The sequence below is a fragment of the Rhipicephalus sanguineus genome, chromosome 9, assembly GCF_013339695.2.
Source record: "Rhipicephalus sanguineus isolate Rsan-2018 chromosome 9, BIME_Rsan_1.4, whole genome shotgun sequence".
NCBI classification, from domain to species: Eukaryota; Metazoa; Arthropoda; class Arachnida; order Ixodida; family Ixodidae; genus Rhipicephalus; species Rhipicephalus sanguineus.
In genome coordinates, this window is record NC_051184.2 from 30,958,027 (window position 1) to 30,975,934 (window position 17,908).

At 48.7% G+C, this 17,908-nt stretch overlaps 3 protein-coding genes across 4 annotated transcripts in view; 2 read left to right on the top strand and 1 right to left on the bottom strand.

Annotated features, from left to right (window-relative positions):
• Positions 1-708, top strand: part of LOC119404903 (exosome RNA helicase MTR4) — a 40,821-nt gene extending 40,113 nt beyond the window's left edge. The window contains exon 26 of the mRNA XM_037671593.1: positions 422-708. Coding sequence (XP_037527521.1) covers positions 422-474 — 53 coding nt within the window. The 3' untranslated portion in view covers positions 475-708. The remainder of the gene's footprint in view (positions 1-421) is intronic.
• LOC119404905 (adrenodoxin-like protein 1, mitochondrial) lies at positions 497-3,712 on the bottom strand. Of its 2 annotated transcripts, none has more exons than XM_037671596.1 (6): positions 3,481-3,712; positions 3,328-3,382; positions 3,135-3,241; positions 2,396-2,483; positions 2,249-2,301; positions 497-678 (listed from the first exon to the last, which is right to left on the bottom strand). In XM_037671596.1, exons 1-6 carry the CDS (start codon positions 3,626-3,628, stop codon positions 575-577), a joined length of 555 nt encoding a protein of 184 aa, XP_037527524.1. In that variant the 5' UTR covers positions 3,629-3,712; the 3' UTR covers positions 497-574. The 2 variants fall into 2 exon arrangements, with proteins under 2 accessions (XP_037527524.1, XP_037527523.1); XM_037671595.1 differs by having other exon boundaries at positions 3,460-3,706.
• A 212-nt stretch (positions 3,713-3,924) lies between these two features.
• Positions 3,925-17,908, top strand: part of LOC119404902 (VWFA and cache domain-containing protein 1) — a 70,158-nt gene continuing 56,174 nt past the window's right edge. Inside the window, exons 1-2 of the mRNA XM_037671592.2 lie at positions 3,925-4,550; positions 8,949-9,011. Of these exons, the coding sequence (XP_037527520.1) occupies positions 4,179-4,550; positions 8,949-9,011 (435 nt within the window). The 5' untranslated portion in view covers positions 3,925-4,178. The remainder of the gene's footprint in view (positions 4,551-8,948; positions 9,012-17,908) is intronic.

Below are 17,908 nucleotides of genomic sequence, written 5' to 3' on the forward strand. Positions count from 1 at the left end.
TAACTGTTCTATTTTAGCAAAGCCTGTGGTTTTTATATCGCAGGTGGCCAGCATGACCAGCCATGTTCTAGCATAAATGTGCAAATACTCAAAAAAGCCTGAAAGGGGGTCTCTTGACAATGGAGGTTTTATTTGACCGTTTTCTGAAAAACATGTCAACTTGAAGAAAAGTTAGAACAATTTTCTCACCCATCTTTTCAGGCCATAGAGAGTGCATTTGTTGAAAAAAAAAAACTGAACTATTATTTGACTAAAATCTTAATTACTATAGTAATTAATTGTTAAGTAATTTACTGAGCTGGAAAATTGGAAAAAAAAGAAATACTGCGCTCGCTTATACAAGTAAACAAACGTGGTGTGTTTCTTAGCATGTGTGCCACGTTTTCCACCTCTTTACGCAATTGTGTTGTGTGTTTTTCAGCCGTCAAGCTCATCAAGAGGGACATTGTGTTTGCAGCCAGCTTGTACCTATAGTGATGACGTCCATTACAGAAGCGAACTGCACATGCTTTTAATTACTAAAATCTGTACAATAATACAAGTATGCTACACAGACAAGCTGGCGAGTGGGGCCTTAGTGTGGCTGTGGCACGTGGCCATCAACGTAGAAGTTGCGTGTCGCCTGCGGCAACGTCACCTCCATCCCTTCCAGGTCCTTGGTCAACACGATCTGGCATCCTGTAAATAATAAACAATCAACATCTGCAATTGTTTCCTTATATGTGCGACAGCATGTGTTGGCACATACCCCAACGATTTTTGAACGACCTTGAGATAACATGTATACTTGCGTACTATGGGCACTGGCTTAATTATTGCTGGTAGTATTTGCTTACTGTTGACAAATGCTGGCTACATGATGGCAAGTGTTGGCAAATGCCTACACTTAACCATCAATATCATCTTCGTTAATTCTTAATTGCACACATTTGTGAATCGATTATGCATTGTCTTCTAAGTAGAAATGAAATGAATGCTGTGAAATACAGCAAGCATACGAAACGTTCACATTTCAAGAATTGATATTCTTGAATATACATACATATAATAAGCATGTGTGTGTGGTAGGGTAGCACAAGATTTCACATACAATATGAGGTGCATGTCGAACAACTCGACTGCATTGTTGAGCTCTAGGCAGAAAATGGAAGCGTGGTGTGCCAGCACGATAATGGTGTATATTTTCTAATTAAAATTCTTCAGACATACTGTGTGTTTATCGACGATGTCGTGTTTACCTCTGGCGTCTAAAAATTTAGCAAATCAACCTTTAACAGTTTATGGACATGTTGATTGTAGCAATATTGTATAATGCTTTTCAATGACAATTGTTTTACCTTTGCTTTTAATTAACACATTTATTTTTGTAGTACTGCTCGTGTTTGTGATTCGCACCGAAATGCAACGCTCTTCATAATTGTAAAGCTAGCTTTCCTGCGGTGCAGTTAGCCCAACTAATGGTCACTTGTCACTTCTGTAGAAAATGTAGACTCGGCTCTCCTGACATAAACACGTGTAATGGACAAGCCCCAGCTAAGGCACCTAGGAGGACCTCTCTACTTGAAGCCCGGCAGGTGCCACCATTAGTTGCGTGAATATGCAGCACAGGGAAGCACACTTGTGGATTATGAAAAGGGTCTACAGAGCACCACATTGTCTACGGTATTCCATAAATTAATACACTTGTGGATTAGCTTTTTTTTTTAACTATAATGCCATTAAGTCCTTTGAGAACTGTTACTAACATAAGGCATACACAAATTTTCATATTTTCTCTTCCAACTTCAATATAAGCTCAGATGCTTAATAAAATGCCTACGTGCTGTTACGGAAGCGGCTTCTAGCTATGCTAATACCCAAACATGGTGGCCATGGTGGCGTCAACACTTCATTGTGGTCGTTTCCCAGCAGATCATCGCTTTTATTTGTTTTTATCTCCGCACGATGCCACTGTCACAAGGTCACGTGTCTCGATTGCATCGCGTCCAGGTGCCCCAGCCTTGGCGTAGCCAGAGGGGGGGGGGTTTCAAACCCACCCCCTCCCCCAAATTTTTATATTTTGAATGTACGCGTACACATACAAACACACGTACATCATAAAAATAGGGTACCCCATCCCCTTAAATAAATTTCTGGCTAGGCCCCTATGTGCTAGCACAGATTTAATATAACCAAATGTGCCAGTACCAAACGTGACACCTACGGTGACGTCATTGCAACTATCCATGAAATTCCAATACCTCCTTACCAAGCCTGGAGTTCTCTTTGAGGAATGGCGCCAGGTCCAAGAGGTCGTCCTCTCTAAAGACGAAAGAGATAAGATTAATGTATTTCGCGCTTTGAGATTGCGATAAGTTACAAGCAGTAAGAAAAGAAAGAATTATCGGTGTGTTACTTTTCATCGGGTTCTGGCAGCTTGTCGTAGTAGTCCTCCCTCACGTACACGTGACAAGTCGTACACGCTAGAGAAGCTTCGCAAGCGCCTGTGATGATAAAAATAACGCTTGCGTTAATAGATCCTGTCACAACGTTATTGTCTGCGTCCTTGCACAGGAGGCAGACAATGCGACGATGGAGCCGATTTACAGGGCCTGTTCGTAAAGTAATGAGATAGGATCTAGTAAAAGTAATTGATAGTCCTCGTCGGTTATATTACTAACATTCTTCAAGATAGACTCCTTGGGCGTCGATACACCGCCTGCAACGCGATTCCCACGCTGCGAATGCTCCCTAAAAGTCAGCTGCCGTGACCTCTTTCCAAGATACTGTGACAGCCCGTTGGAAGATGGGAACACATCAGGGCTGATGCAGCCCTGATGCGAGCCCGGCAGACTTCTTCCTGTTCCCAAAGCTCAAGAGAAGCCTGAAAGGTCATAGTTTTGACGGTGTTCCCGTCTTCCAACAAGCTGTCGCAGTATCTGAAAGAAATCACAGGAGCTGGCTTTTAAGGAGCATTTGCAGCATGGGAATCGCGTTGCAAGCGGCGTATCGACACCCAAGGAGACTATTTTGAAGAATCATATGTACCGATGAGATCAATAACTTTTTACCAGACCCATTCTCATTACTTTGCGGACAGACCCTGTATATAGTGGAACGTAAACTTCATTACGACCCGCGACCGCTGTCCGTACCTTCCATCTCGATGCCATGGCGATGAGCTAAGTACAACAGGTTGTCGCCAACTTTGCCCCGTACCGCCACTTTCGATCCATCTTTTTTGACATAGGTGATATTGACCCTGCGGAGTGCAATACTGAACTGTAAGTACCGCACCCATGAAGTATGAACAGAAAGTACCGTAAGCAATCGCGTCGTACTACTCACACTTCGTCATCGGACTTTGGATCCTTCCATTCGTAGCGCACCTCGCATTGAGAGACTGAAAATACAGATGCAAGCAAACAGCATTAATCATGCGTCAAAACTTCCGAGAGCGAAGTTAAAAGGTTACGAAACTTAACAAGTGCTTTTCCTCACTGTTGCTTGTGCACAACCATCGTCGCGCCAGTGAGCGAGTTGATCTCAAGCGCTCTCTGTGCAAAAGAGATACACTGGCAGGCAGAGGTAGATGTCTAACGACGTTGTAATGTATACGCGACAGATATTTATTAGCCAGGGAAATCATGCTGGCCTTGTTTCATCGCCGACCTAGTCACGAACTAGCTGCTTTCTGTTCCATGTTTATTGCTCTCCTGGGCGCCGCCATATTAAATTACAGTTTCGCAGCAAATAAATATTTTGAAATCTTTTTTATGAACAAAAAATATATTAATTGCGTAAAATAAAACAGTTTAAATATTTTTAATTAGTTCACTATCGGTCGTGCGTCAAAATTGATAAATGTAACGTTTTACTGCAGGCCAATCCCGTTGCTCCTTTTCCTTCAGCGCCCATTAATGGCAGACGCCATCGGCAGCCATCGGTCGCAAGGTGTCGGACATGCGGCAGTCGGGCGGCTTGTGTGATCTTGTGTTGTGGTGGTGGTCAGGCCGCGTTTGTGGAGCCGCCGCGGTGGCCTTGTCGGTCCTGACACCATGAATCGGCTACAGCGGACAACGACGTGACGAAGTCGTCGATTCCTCGGCTTTTAAAAGTCCGAGCTGAGGGCTTGCCCGGGCGCGGCGGCGGTAGTGCGGTGCGTGTGTGTGTTTGTTGACCCCCGCAAAAGGAGGAACATGGCGGCTGGTTCTTCCGAATTTCGGGACCTCCGGAGGATCTCCGCTCTCGTCTTCGTCCTCCTGTGCTTCGACTGTGGTGCGCGGTGTGCCGCTGGCGGCGACGCCCCGAAGCCCTCCATAAAACTGTTTGGGAACATTGGCAAGTTCGCGAACCGCTCCGGTGTGCACGAGTTTCTCAAGAGTAACTTGTTTCTCGCGTCGCTCGCCAAGGAGTCTTCGGCGTCTTCGCTCGCCGCGGCGGCCGAAAGTGCGACTTCGGATCGGCAAGATGCGATCGCGGACAGCATATACCTGCAAGTGGAAGCGCGTTCGCTCGGATCTCACCTTCGCAAGATCAGCAACGAGGAGCTAGGAGTCACGGCTATGCAGGTGAGCGACCCTCTATCCGTGGCGCTAGGCGCTGTGTCGTCGTTGTTCGGTGCCAAGATTTTTGTTTCGGGAAGCGACTAACGAGCAAAACGTTCGGACGCCTCGAGCTGCCAACTTCCGTACACAAAACGCACGGCGGTTCTTTTGGGGGACGCTGTACCGGGGTATCTTGTCGGGTAAAACGCGACGGTGTGAACGATCACTGTGCGCTGCTTTCGTTTACCGGCGCGACGGCTGCTGTACGGATTTCGGCGCCTGACAAGCGGCGCCGGCAATTTCCTGAATGGAGTCGATTACCGTTTGCGGTGCGGATGCTGCGTCGAGCCTCTCATATTTCTATTTTACTTTTCCTGCTTTTCTTTTTTTGGGCGTCGCTTGCCTGGCTGTTCTTTTTATGGTGACATCCTTTTTTTTTTTCTTTTTGCGATCTTCACCGCCGTAGCACTTATTGATTGGAAAGCCGCTCCTACGTGTACAGTCACGTTTTCGCGCTCCTTGCGACGCACGTGCCAGCTACCCCGTGATCGTGTTATGTTTTTTGGTAGTGTGCTTCAAGTGCTACGTGCCTCGTCGTTCACTTTCGGAAATGACCTTACTGGGCACATCGGATCTCCGAGCATTTTGCCGAACGACCCGATTATAACGGGGATCGCAGCTTTTCTGCGATCCCCGGGCCAAAGCACCATCCCTGCCGAATAAACCTTCCATCGCCATCTGCTTACCGTCGATTTCATTTCATCCCGAGAACTCTCTAATGCATCGGAGAAACCAACCGATCAGTGAACCCGGTGTCCCATTTTCCGATACAGGGCAGCATCTAAACGAAGTACAAGTGTGTATTGCTAAAATTACCAATGTGGCGACTCGCTGCCCCAGCTTACTTCGTGTTTTTTTTTCGTGGTTTGGGTGGTGGTGCGTCGAGCGATTTCTATATATCGAAGTTACCTCTATAACGAAGTTTCCACGGCCCTTTCCCGTTTTGCCGTACGGTTGCTCCGGCGTATCGTAACTTGTTTCATGTCGAATTCCTTATTGCTTGCAGTCTTATTTCCGTGTTTATTTTCTCCTTCCCGCCTTCGTGGAACGCACTTTTGCTTTCGCATCCTCACTGTCGCCGTTTAAAGAGCCTCGCAAGTCACGCTGTATCGCCAACAGGAGGATCTTTAAATGGAGAGAATCTTTGCAGCGAGTGCGCGTCGATGGGATTGCCTGCGGTCGGCGTTGCCGGCTTCTTTATCGAGGATAGCGGGCCGATATCGACTCGTCCTCTCCAGCCTCCTCGAGCGAACAAAAAGAGCGTGTTTGCCCATCGCGATCGTGTTAGAACCTGCCTGGCACGTCTCCGAGAGGAAGGAGACCGAACTAATGTCAGAGGCTGGCGATGATACAGCGTTGGCTATCCCAAAGATCCACCTGCGCCTAGTAGTGAGAAATATTTTGGGGCTGGCAGGTGATGAGGCGGACCATGATCACGCGCTCCCTATCTCAAGAAAGACGCATAAAGGTCGCGTCTTTTTCTGAGGTATTGCTTGTCCATGCACCCTGCCCTAGTCTGTAAAACGATTGCTTGTGTAACAAATAGTAAACAATATGTGTTGCTGTTCAGACACCATGTCATCACAGCCGAAATACTAATCTCTCTGTTACGAGTTAGCATACCTGCTCATATCTCAGAAACTTGCTGTCCTGGCTTCGAAGTTATTTTCACAGCCAAGACCTTTTCATTTCCAGGATCAAGAGCGAAGAACTTGTTGATGAAAACTGCACCAGTGAAAGGGACATAGGAGTGACAGGAAAGACACTCTTTTCTACGTCTTTCCTGTCAGTTCCATGCTCTTGATCCTAGAAATGTCACACCAGCTAGCCCAACTGTTCACACTTCTACCTTTTCATTTGTTGCTCATGCCGTTGATAAGCGCGAGTCCCGCAAGATAGACCTTGGTGTCTGGATTGAGCTTTTCAGGATTTATGGCTCAAAGCCATCGTAGTCACAGGCATCAAAGTTCACTGGCTCAATAAGAAGGCAGTGCAGGACTAACGCCAACTTCTCGTGAAGCCAATGAAACGAGCAGGGGATATCGTGAAAGCTCGAGGATTGTTGTAAAACAAAGCACCGTGTTCACTGCAATTGGAGTGGAATACTTTACGCCAGTACCTTGCACCAGCAGGGAACTTTACAGGTGAATTGCTTTGCCAGAGCTTGCTTAACATGGTGATACCATTCCTGCATGTGTTAGCTGCACCTTAATGACTACTGCATAGAAGTGTTAGGTGAACGTTTCAGCTAGTTGGTGGGTTATCCCGACTGCGCTTGGAACATGAGGCTAAACATTGACATGGAAAGCACAGTTCATCTTGTTTCTTGTATCTCTGCCTGTCTTTAAAAGCATTCCTTGCACTTTAAGCATACTTGTAGCCCCTGTAGGGCTCTCTCCAAATGTAAGTAAGGTTGCCTCCACCACACTATAGTCGGGTACAACTTTAGAAAAAAGGAGAGGCCCCGCCCATATGACCGAAGCGCGGCAGCCGATTGCCTCCGCGGCAAAGAAATAGTCCCGCTTCTTCTCCTTGAGCGGAGGCACCGGCCGTCCGGCTCGTGACGTCAGTCTAGAGCGCGCGCCCATTGGTGGAAGCGCGTGTGCATCCGCCTTTGAGGTGCAAATGCCGCTTTTTTCTAAAGTTGTACCCGACTATAGTCAGGCACGTAGGCAAGGGGGGGGGGGCCGGGGGGCCCGGGCCCCCCCCGAAATTCGTCCAGCCTTTTATGTTCCCGGGCAACTTTTTTTTCTTTTTGCCATGAAAAGACTTTCTTTCGAATATTTAGGCCTTGAGCCCCCCCCCCCCCCCCCCCCCCCGAAAAAAAATCCTGGCTACGTGCCTGACACTAGTCACAAGTGTGCCTTTAGTGACTAGCGAAGCACCTTTGAAATCTTAACGCTTGCCATCCGAACTTCAACTATCACCAAGTTCATTAGAAGCACACACGTAGCGGGGAAGCGGGCCATAGGTTCAAACTGTATTCCCCGTTACATGTGTGCTTTCAGTGAACTCGGTGATAATTCAAATCCAGATGAAAGCAAGCCATTTCACTCTTTCTCTGACACCTTGGGTATCTCTGCATATTAGGGTGAAAGCCTTAGATAGCCTCATCAAACGCGAAAATTGACTGTTGGCGGCATCAGCTCGAGTGATGTAAGAGATCATCGTGTGATGACGTCACTTATGACATCATCATGACATCAAAAATCACCCATTTGTGATGTCATCGTGACATCACATAACATGACGTCATATGATGATGTCACTACATGACATTGTCACATGGTCAGAGGTGGGCCGATCATGGAGGCAGTGCAAAACCTAGTTAGATGCAGTTAGATGCCTCTGGGTGGTTTTGGGGCCCTTTACAACTGAAGGCAAACGGCACATCTTTCTTTGCAATGAGGCATACAGCATAGAGTTCAGTATTGGTTTCACTAATGAAAAGCACAAAACAAGCATTAAAACCTCATGATGGGCGATAAGGCGCCTGTGAACAATGGGAACAGCCGCCCACACGTTCCCAGTAAAGATTAGGTTGCAGCTGCTTTGCACTTCACACGAGGGCCTCAAATGACATCAAATTGGCCTTTCCTTCCCCCGCGTGTGTTTACCGCTTTCATGTGTAAAAGGGAGACCTGTCTAGCAACTCATTCAGTTCTGCCAGAGTACAAAACACATTTGATTAATGTCCAATGCACCATTTCATTTAAATACACATAGCTGAGCCATGCTAAATGTTGTGCTCTTTTGGCGCAGCTGTCCCATGATATAGTTAAACCATGTTACATAAGAAAAATTTTTAGAGGCATATATATGTCACATGCTGATATTTGACAGAAATTTTTTTGTTTACTTTTATTGAACTTCAGTTCAAATGAAACTTGTGCTGTCGTTATTGTGGAACTTGCTGGCTCTTGCACTGTTGGCTATGCAATACAGACTGATTATACCAATGGGATACTGGGGTGCTTGGTGGATATCTCTGGAGATCAGTTGAAGGATAGGTGATTTGCAATTGTTGCATTTCGCTGTCCACACACCATTAATGAGAAGCGTGTGAAGTTCTATGTTTTGATCGGCTTCCTAGCACAGTGATAAGCATTAAGGACTGTTCATGAGATTCATAGTGGCCCTTGACTGTCTTTTATGCATCAACCAACTTCACTGGGATATTTTTGGTAGATCACCCATCGGAGCACAATGAAAATGACTTGTGATAGTGAACTCAAGTCTTGTTTTACTCGTATAGCATGCGTATAACAGATGCTATAGTTTGTTATGGAGTCTCGGGTATTAAAGCATTGTCAACACACAGCCTGAGAAACAGCATTGCTCATGCGTCCCCTTTTTGTGCAGGGAATCTATGACGAGCTGCCGTTCACCACTGACAACTTTGATGCGGCCAAGCAGCTTGATGAGGTAAGTTGATCCCGTTTCCCGTTGTTTCTCCTGATGGACGAACGGTCCCATGTTCTTCTAGAGTTATCGCTAAGTTGAAGCTTGACTAAATATCAAAAGTCGTGCACCAGTGCTGTGGTAAAAGCAGTTACTCATTGCGTGCTGCTTCCATGCACTGTTCTGTGTACAGTGTTGAGCAATTTTATGCAGTGTTACGGATATTTCCAAACACGCAAGGTGTGGCCGGATTCTTATTCGGACACAGTACACATCACCACCAAATGGCCATAAACATTTCTCTACATTTGAATCGTAACTTTCATGCATCATACACGAGTGAAGCAGTGCTGCAAACTCACTCACAACGAGCACCTTTCAGGACAGTTATCCAGCAGGTATCGGTATCATAATCAGCAGTACTTCATTCTGAAAAGGGCTGGTAGCGAGGGAGGGGGGTCTTTTTTTAAGTAGGTCTTTTTGTCATCATATTTTATTTTATTTTAACGGTGTTGTGTTCCTACATGGAAATGTGCTCCCTGCCTGCTCAGGCTGCCGGCATTAGGAATGCCATGGCGGGTTGGTGGTGGCCAGTGCATTTTGTTGTTGCTTTGTTGTTGCTTCGTACTAGTTGACGTCGCCTACGCACGCGATTACACCCGATCACATGGTGCACACCCGTTTTTGGCGGCTTCGTAGGGGATCATCATTTCGTGTGTGTGTAGGCGGTGGCGGCCTGACCCGCGCGCCGCCGCTGGCGCCGACTGTTCGCGCTGCTTGGTAGTAGTAAAAAGCCGGGTGCAGCGTCGGTTGCGTTGTGTGCGTCTCTCTGTGGATGTGCTGGATGCCTCTTCTTCGTCTTCGTCCTCTCCTGCTGGGGGTCGGTGTGGCCCGCACAGCTGGGAAAAATATATAACCGCGTTGTGTGCGCGTGGCAGAGGCGGCGGCGGCGTCGGAGCTGTCTTATTTTCGTTCTCTCGCTTGCTTCTTCTTCTTCATCCCACCCTGGAGGAACTGCGCTCGTCTTGGCGGTGTTGGGGGAAGGCTTCCTCGGCGCGACGGGGCGGCGGGCACCCCGTAATTTTGGGAGAGGAGGGGTGCCAACGGCGACTGCTCGGAGCAGCGTCGGCGTTGATACCCCCCATTCCCTCTGCTGCCCGGGGTCCCTTGACAACACGGGGTTCCCTTTCTGCGCGCGTGTGTGTCTGTCTATGGTGTGCGGATGATGAAGTCTTTCCCGTGCCTCCTCCCTCAGTCTCATTCCTCGGTCATCTTTTTTTTCCCCCAGCCATTTGTTGTTTCTCTTCGTTCAGAACTGTTCTTTTATTATAGTTCGTTTCAGCATTCCACCCCACCCCACGCCCCCTCCTCTCGTACCGCTCACGAAATCGTTGGTTTCTTGTGGAACGCTGCGAATTCGTGTTTGAGCGGAAGCCGGCGGACCCTTCGTTGCGCGCACTGCGATTGCATTTTCTTTCTTTCAAAGGCAACAATGCGTTTTGTTGTTTTTGTGCGTACGGGGAGGATAGCTTTTGGGAAAGGCTGAGCATCAGTAGCCCGCAGTATATAGTAGTCCCGGGAAGAAGACCTGGCAGCGATCGCGCGGTGTTGTTTGCCGCAGTTCGTCGAACACCTCAGCTGCGTCACTTTGTTTTATTGTATGTGCGTGTGTTCCCTGGCCGGAAACACAACCGTAGAGGTTGTCATTGAGAGAAACCGGGAGGGAGAATCAATAACATTACGCGGTGGTGGAGAGACTGCGCGCTTAGATCGGAATTCCCATTCATTGCGATCCTGCCGTGGGCTCCCGTATGAACTGAACTTCGTAATGGTGGGCTGGATGTCATTATTATTATTACCACGGGAACATACAGGGGATAGCAGGACGAAAATGGAATGCGAAATCGCCGATTGGGAACAACCGGCTCTCGACAAACGAGAGAACCAACCAGCATACCGTCAGCTAGCTCGTTCACTCATTGTGCACGCAAAAAAAAAAAATAAATAAAGAAAATAATAAAAGGAAAACCTAAGTTCAGGTGAGTGCTAATAAAATAGCTATAAACTATAACTGCATTGCTTTGCAGTTATAGTTCTGAAATAATAATAATAATAATAATAATAATAATAATAATAATAATAATAATAATAATAATAATAATATAAATAAATATATAAATATAAGACAATACGGTTGCGAAATTCAAAAATAAAACTCGGACCTTTTTTTTTTTTTATTCTAGCAAGTGAACCTTGCAAGTGATATATCAGTCTAAACTGTTTTAGTGTCCATTTAATTTAAGTCTTGTGGCATTCCGTGGGCCTCTGTAAAAATATAGCCAGTGTACGCGTGCGGTACGTTTGAGATTTGCCGCTGCTGACTTGCGATGCGGCGATTTGGTACTCGAATGCAAAAGAAAAGACTGTAAACTTATATAACGAGGACCAGTTGGAGCCGAGGACCTCGCTTTAAGTGTGCCGCTATTCGCCGAATAGCAAGCAAAAGGAAGATAAAAAGACGGCGTGTATATATGGCGGGCCTCGATCGTTTCGGCACGTTTTGTTCACGCGGACCTTTCGAGACGTGGGCGTGCTTTACTGGCGTCGGAGGAGGCGGCGTCCGTTGGGGTGATAAAGCGAACGTTGCTGCTCGCAGACCACGGGACGCGAAGGAGAGCATTATTTACACGTCGGAGCCCCGGAAGTGCGCCTTTTACAAGGGCGCAGCGGCGTGTCGTTCTTCGTGGTCGGTTCACAGGGCACCGATTGTCATTTGCGGCTTTCCCTTTGCGCGCTAAGTAAAGGGCAGTGTTGCTTTACGAGAAGAAAGTGGCGATGCTTGCACTCGTTGGGGGGAACGGTTTCGGCAGGCTTTACGGTCCTGCTGATTAGATCGCCTCGTCCAGTTTGCCGCCACGCGAACTATATGGTGGGCGCGATAGCACGGCGCGTCCAAGCGAGTTCGTGTGCGTAGACATGTACAAGGGTTCTGGGAGGGGTATTTTTACCGCAGCCCCCCCCCCCCCCCCCTCCCTTCCCCCCACACTCCTTATTGGTTGAGTCCGAAAGAAGCGAAGCGATGACGTGCTTCTACAACGGCCTGCCTTTGGTCCCCGGCTTTCCGTGGGTATAAAGGTGCGAAGTAAACAGTTCTTGGAGGAAAAGGGTACTCAGCTGCCATTGCCGTCAAAAGTCTGCATGACCTTAATTAACCGTGCGCATTAAACAGTGACGGTACAGTTCACATGCAACGATTCGTTGCCAACGAATTCGAACAGTCGTGGAAGGTGGGTGCAACTCACCCGGCGGGACCTGGGAAGCCAGCAAGCAACATTGGACCAGGCCAAGCGAGCCGCTAGAGTCAGTGGGGCCCTGGAAGCCCTGGAATCAGGGCTCCACCCGCGGGAACCCACGGTAGAGCCCTGATCAGGCGTGCGCACCAGGGGGTTCACCCTTGAGCGCACGCCCAAAGACCGTGTAGTTTGATCTTTTCGAGTCCCTGAAAGCGAAGCTTCGTCCTTCTTCGAAGCTTCGACCACAGGAAACGCCACAACGTCTACTCATGTAATGGGTGCGAGTGCCACGACGAAACCGCTGCTCACTCCGCCGACGTATTTACGTTCCTCCAGAGGGAACACTGCTGCGGAGTCGGGGAGCTAAAGTGCTGGCGGGTAGCTGCAGCATGGTGCTGCCCTTCAAAAACTCGCCTCCACGCCGTGCGACCGCAACGGCGACTTCAGCAAGGCCGCGGTCCTCTCGTACAAACGTACAATATACTTCTCTAGACGGGCGACGATTTGCGGTCTGTCCCTCTCGAAGACTAGGCCCCCTCCTTGTTTCGCGGTCGCGTACACGCTTCAATCGAGAGAGGGGACGTTCTGCTCCTCGCTGAGAAAAAAAAAAAGAAAGAAAAAAGAAACGTTGACAGGAGAGACGCACTGGTTGCGGCGGTTTCTGCCCTGAAACAAGCGGGCCATTCATTTCGATGCTGGTCGCGCTCGGGACCTGCTGTCGTTGGACTCCAAATGCTCGCTCGCTCTCCACACACTATATGTACACCGCCTGCTCTTTCATTTATACGCAGTTGTGTGTGTGTGTGTGTGTGTGTGTGTGTGTGTGTGTGTGTGTGTGTGTGTGTGTGTGTGTGTGTGTGTGTGTGTGTGTGTGTGTGTGTGTGTGTGTGTGTGTGTGTGTGCACGCATAGACTATAGCCTTCACGCGCACACGCCACAAAAATAAAAGAGCACGTCGACGCTGCGTCCTCGCGATGGCTTTTTTCCATTCCGGATTCTTCTCTCGCGTTCGTAGCGTACGCCGCGCTTGCGTACTGTAGGCTTTCTTCCTTTCTCGGTGTTGAAGCCATTCCCCTTCTTTCTCAGACTTTATACGTTGGCCTTTCCAACAACGCTGCTCGTTCAACAAGCTGAAGGTGAGGCACAAGGGATGGTGGGTTTCATGTCGATGCTATCTCGCGAGCCAGTTCCCGTTGAGAGCCCGCTGCTCCGCGGCGTTATCTGTGGCACGGAGCCTCCTCGGCCGCTGCGAAAAAAACAAAGAGAAGGCTCTGTGTGTCCTCTTGTATACCTGCCACGTTGTGTAGGTGTAGTGCGCGACGGGACGTCTTCGAAGAAAAAAAAAAGAGAAAACGCGAGCGTCTTGCGGAGTTCTTAAAGTCAGCCCGCGTACGCGCGAGCTATAAGCTAGGCCGCCGGTTCGAATCCCCCCTCACTCGCCTCGTGAACGAGCGTCCTTGTTCGCTTTCTGAATGACGTTGTCGTGAAACTGCCATTGCGAGCTGAACTGCGGAAATGTCATTTCACGGTTCGAGTATGTCGAGTCCGTCTCACTCAAAAGTGTAATTTTTATTATTTTTAAAAATTTTTTACTGTTCTCTTTTGGGGAAGTTGGAAGTTGCGCGTGGGAGTCTGTCGTGTCCTTCGCGGAGTCGACGAAGTCGGTGACCGGTTCTGTGCCCCGGGAATCGTGCCCCGTGTCATTCCGCGCGTTTTCCACAACGCGGATTTGCTTACTCGAGAATTTCGTTCGTGCAATCCAGCACGTTGAGACCCTTGGCGCGTTTCCACAACGATGACTGAGCGTAATTGAGTCGCCGCCCGGTCGAATCTGGATGCAGATAATTATACATTATGAAACTTCATCAACGAAAGCGCTCTACGCATTGACCATAAAGGTCATCGTTGTATATGGCTTCTGCTGTAATTTATTTTGCTAGAAACGGTTGTGTTGTTTCGAGTTTTAGAGAAACCACCATGTCGTTGCGCGACAGCTACAAATCCCTCCCACAGAGAATTTGCATAAACGCTCCATCCGATAGCGCTTACTCATTTTCGTGACGTCGAACACTCCACGAGTGCTTAAGATAGCTGAGTTGCCCATACAGACCCACGCTTGTGTTGTTAGTTTTAAATCAGTAACTTGAACGTCCTGCTAAATTTCGTCAGGGACTCTGACATCGCTGCCCAGCCAAACGAAATGTTTTAGGTAGTAACGACAAACCTTTAACCCTTGATATGCGTAATGCTTACATTAGCCGAGAAAAAGTACCCGGGGTTCGAGCGGAAATCAGCTAGCACGACTGTTTTTCACAGGTGAAGGGTGGCAGGCGCGCCGCGATTGTGGGCGGAGTTGCCATTTTTTTTTCTTAGCTTGTAACCTAGTATAACAATGTTGCAATGCACACACGATGCCGAGGCGACGACAACAGCGTCCTGATGAACATGTGGATCCCGCAGAGTTCGCGCACACTCGCAGACAAGAGATCTCTCCTGTATTAGCCATGCATTGGGTTGGGTGAGGAGAGAGCGAGATGGAGAGCTTTGGGGCGCGGTGGCGCGTCCTCTATCCCATGGCGTTCTATTCAAGGAGGCTGCGGCGCACCGCCGCATATCGCCCGTCTTCCTTTGAATAGAGCTCTGCCGCCGCACGACGTACAAAAAGCACACCGGTCCACCTGAGCTTACCGCGAATGGAGGAGCTTCGCGCGTCTTTTGTACAATCTCCTTTTCTCCTCTCATCTTTTTTAGCCTGTGCTGTTCCGTATTTCTTTCTTTCTTTCTTCTTCTTCTTCTTCTTTGCTTCGACTATTAGCAGCTGGTCTCGGCTCACGACTAGTACGGCGCGACAGGAGAATGCATATCCTCCGGCTGGCGCGGATCGCCAGTGCGCGCTAAACTTTTTTTGTTGTTGTTTCATTTTGTTTCAGTTCAGTCCACCCTTATAGCTCATATGTATAATAGCACAAATGTTACAGGACACAAAGAATGCGCAGGACAGCACTCTATCCTGTGTCTTCTTTGACACAGGACAGCACTCTGTCCTTGGTCTTCTTTGACACAGGGCAGCTCTCTATCCTGGATATTCATACGTTTGTGCTATTACACCTATGAGTTATGCATCACTAACTAACCTGCCAGCAAATATTACTGAAGTTAACCCTTATAACGCCGCTTATGTTACGAAATCGCGTGCTCACAAATGAAACGCCCTTTGCAATATCCGGTCTCCCTTATTTGCACCTGCATTTATAATTTAATAATTGCCGGGGTTTTACGTGGCAAAACCACGATATGACTACGAGGCACGAGGCTCCGCAAATTTCGACCACCTGGGGTTCTTTAATGTGCACCTAAATCTAAGCACAGTGGCCTTTAAGCATTTTGCGTCCACCGAAATGCCGCCGCCGCGGCCGGTATTCGATCCTGCAACCTTCGGATCAGCACTAGACCACCGCTACTGGGTACGCAGTAATCAGTCAAGCATAACAGAGCAGGTATCTTGACAACACGCGTTCAGGGGAGGATGGAGGACTGGTGATGAAAGTGGCCATACGACGAATGTCGCCAGAGCCGACGTTTCGACAAGAGTACTTGTACGTACATCGTACATACATTGTACATACATTGTACGTACTTGTAAAGTCGCTCCCAATATGAGTTGCAACATGCTGCCCGTGATCAAAGCGGCTCCGACACTGCATGTGGCACCGACAAAGAAACCATCAGTGAGGTAAACATTGTTTCGACTGCTGGTATTTGCAAAACCAGTTGCACGTTTGCCGGTGTTACAGTACCATGACCACCGCGTTGCAACTCGTATTGAGCGCGTACATACATTGTACACACGATTGGCCCGGCCACATTCCTTGAACGACCGTTTCTCATCGCTACAAGCGTTTGTCACGGTTTCGTCTGCCGGTGCGCTGTATATAATTGTGGATTATTAACTAGTGTCTCCTCACGGGCCCTGGGCTCGGTTTCATCGGCCACTGGAGCGATCTCCGCACGCAGTTCCGGGCAGCAAAAGAAAAGTGGGCAGCAAGGGCGCGAAAAGGAATTTGTTCCGAGACTCCCGTGTCCGTTTTTGTTGCTCCTTGCCTTGTTCGACAAGAGAAAAGCTGATTGCTTTTTTTTTTTATCGTGCCTTTTTTGCAAACCGAAACTTCGTCTTTCCTTACCCCTCTCAATTCTTTATGGCTTCCGCTGCCGCTTACAAAACACGAGGCTCGCTTGTACACGCCCTCCCGTGGGGAGAAGTTGTGTAGCTGCTCGTAAATGATATCCTCTCTCGATTCGCTTTCTGAAGAAGCCGGGCGGTGCACCGAGAGGAAGAAGACGAGGGGCCATCTTGCTTCCCCCACATCTCACCAAGCGGTGTTTCGTTTCTTCGTTTCTCGTGCGCAGCAGTCTTCTTTTTCTTCATCTTTCCGGTCTCCTTTCCTCCTCGCCCGAATTTCGCACCTCCGTACACGAACCCCCCCTCCTCTTCTCGGCATAGCTTCGCTTACTTCATAATTCTGACAGCGGCGGCAGGGCATGTCCGGCGGCCGCGCCGGACCTGAATACAGCCCCCCCCCCCCCTGTTCCTACCTTCATATCCCCGCTCAGTACCATTAGGTGGAGGGGGGCTACGCTCTGTACCGCCCATATCGCGTGAAGACCGGTATATGTGGAGAGGGTGTGACGCAGAGGGCTCGACCTCCGCCGAACACCTTCGAGATGGTGAGGCAATGGGTGTGAGAGCGTAATGGGTGAGGGTGTAGCGCTGCTTTGTACATTGCAAAGGTGTGTGTGTGTGTGTGTGTGTGTGTGTGTGTGTGTGTGTGTGTGTGTGTGTGTGTGTGTGTGTGTGTGTGTGTGTGTGTGTGATGGGAAGATGGGGGAGCTGGACGCTGGATTGCGTTTGCTGCAGATTCGAACTTTCGGACCTCCTTTCCCCCCTTCCTTCTTGATCGAAAGAGAAGAACGGCTTGGGAGAGGGTGAATTCCGAGGGGCTTAAATGGGAAAGGAGGTAGGTTGCGTAGTTGTCGATATCGGAAAGAGGAAACGTGTTTTTTGCGGATGAGGAGTGGTTCGAAGCTTGCTTGTGTGGTGTGTCTGTGTGTGTCAGGATGACCGAAGGCTAGGGAGGAACGCCGCTCCACTCTCTCTCTCTCTCTCTTTCTCACCTTCTGGTATTCGCGGAGTCAAGGCGGAGGGATTGGGGGCTCATCTTGTCCGCTCTTGCAAAGACAAAAAAAAGAAACTGTTCAAAAAATGAAAATAACCACGTAAAGGTGTGGAGGTCTGGTTCTGCATCTTTACGACGCCTCCTCTCCCTCTATTTTAACGTGGCATTCGCGGTATACTGCGGTCTCCGACAAGGAGCGCGCGGCGTGAGCTGCGTTTCTTTCTGAATCCATTCCTCAGCCCCCCCCCCCCCCTCCCCCTAATGCTTCGTGCTTGCTGGACGGAACGGAACAAAAGGGAGAGAGCGAAAAGCTTTTAGTTTTGAGCGAGGCGGCGTGCAGTGCGCGTCTTCTTCTTTTTATTTTGTCTTCTTCCTTTACGTTAGGGCTATCGTCGTACTTTCTGTTTTTTTTTCCCCGTCTCAACGAAGAAGCAGAAGCGCAAGAAGGCAGGCT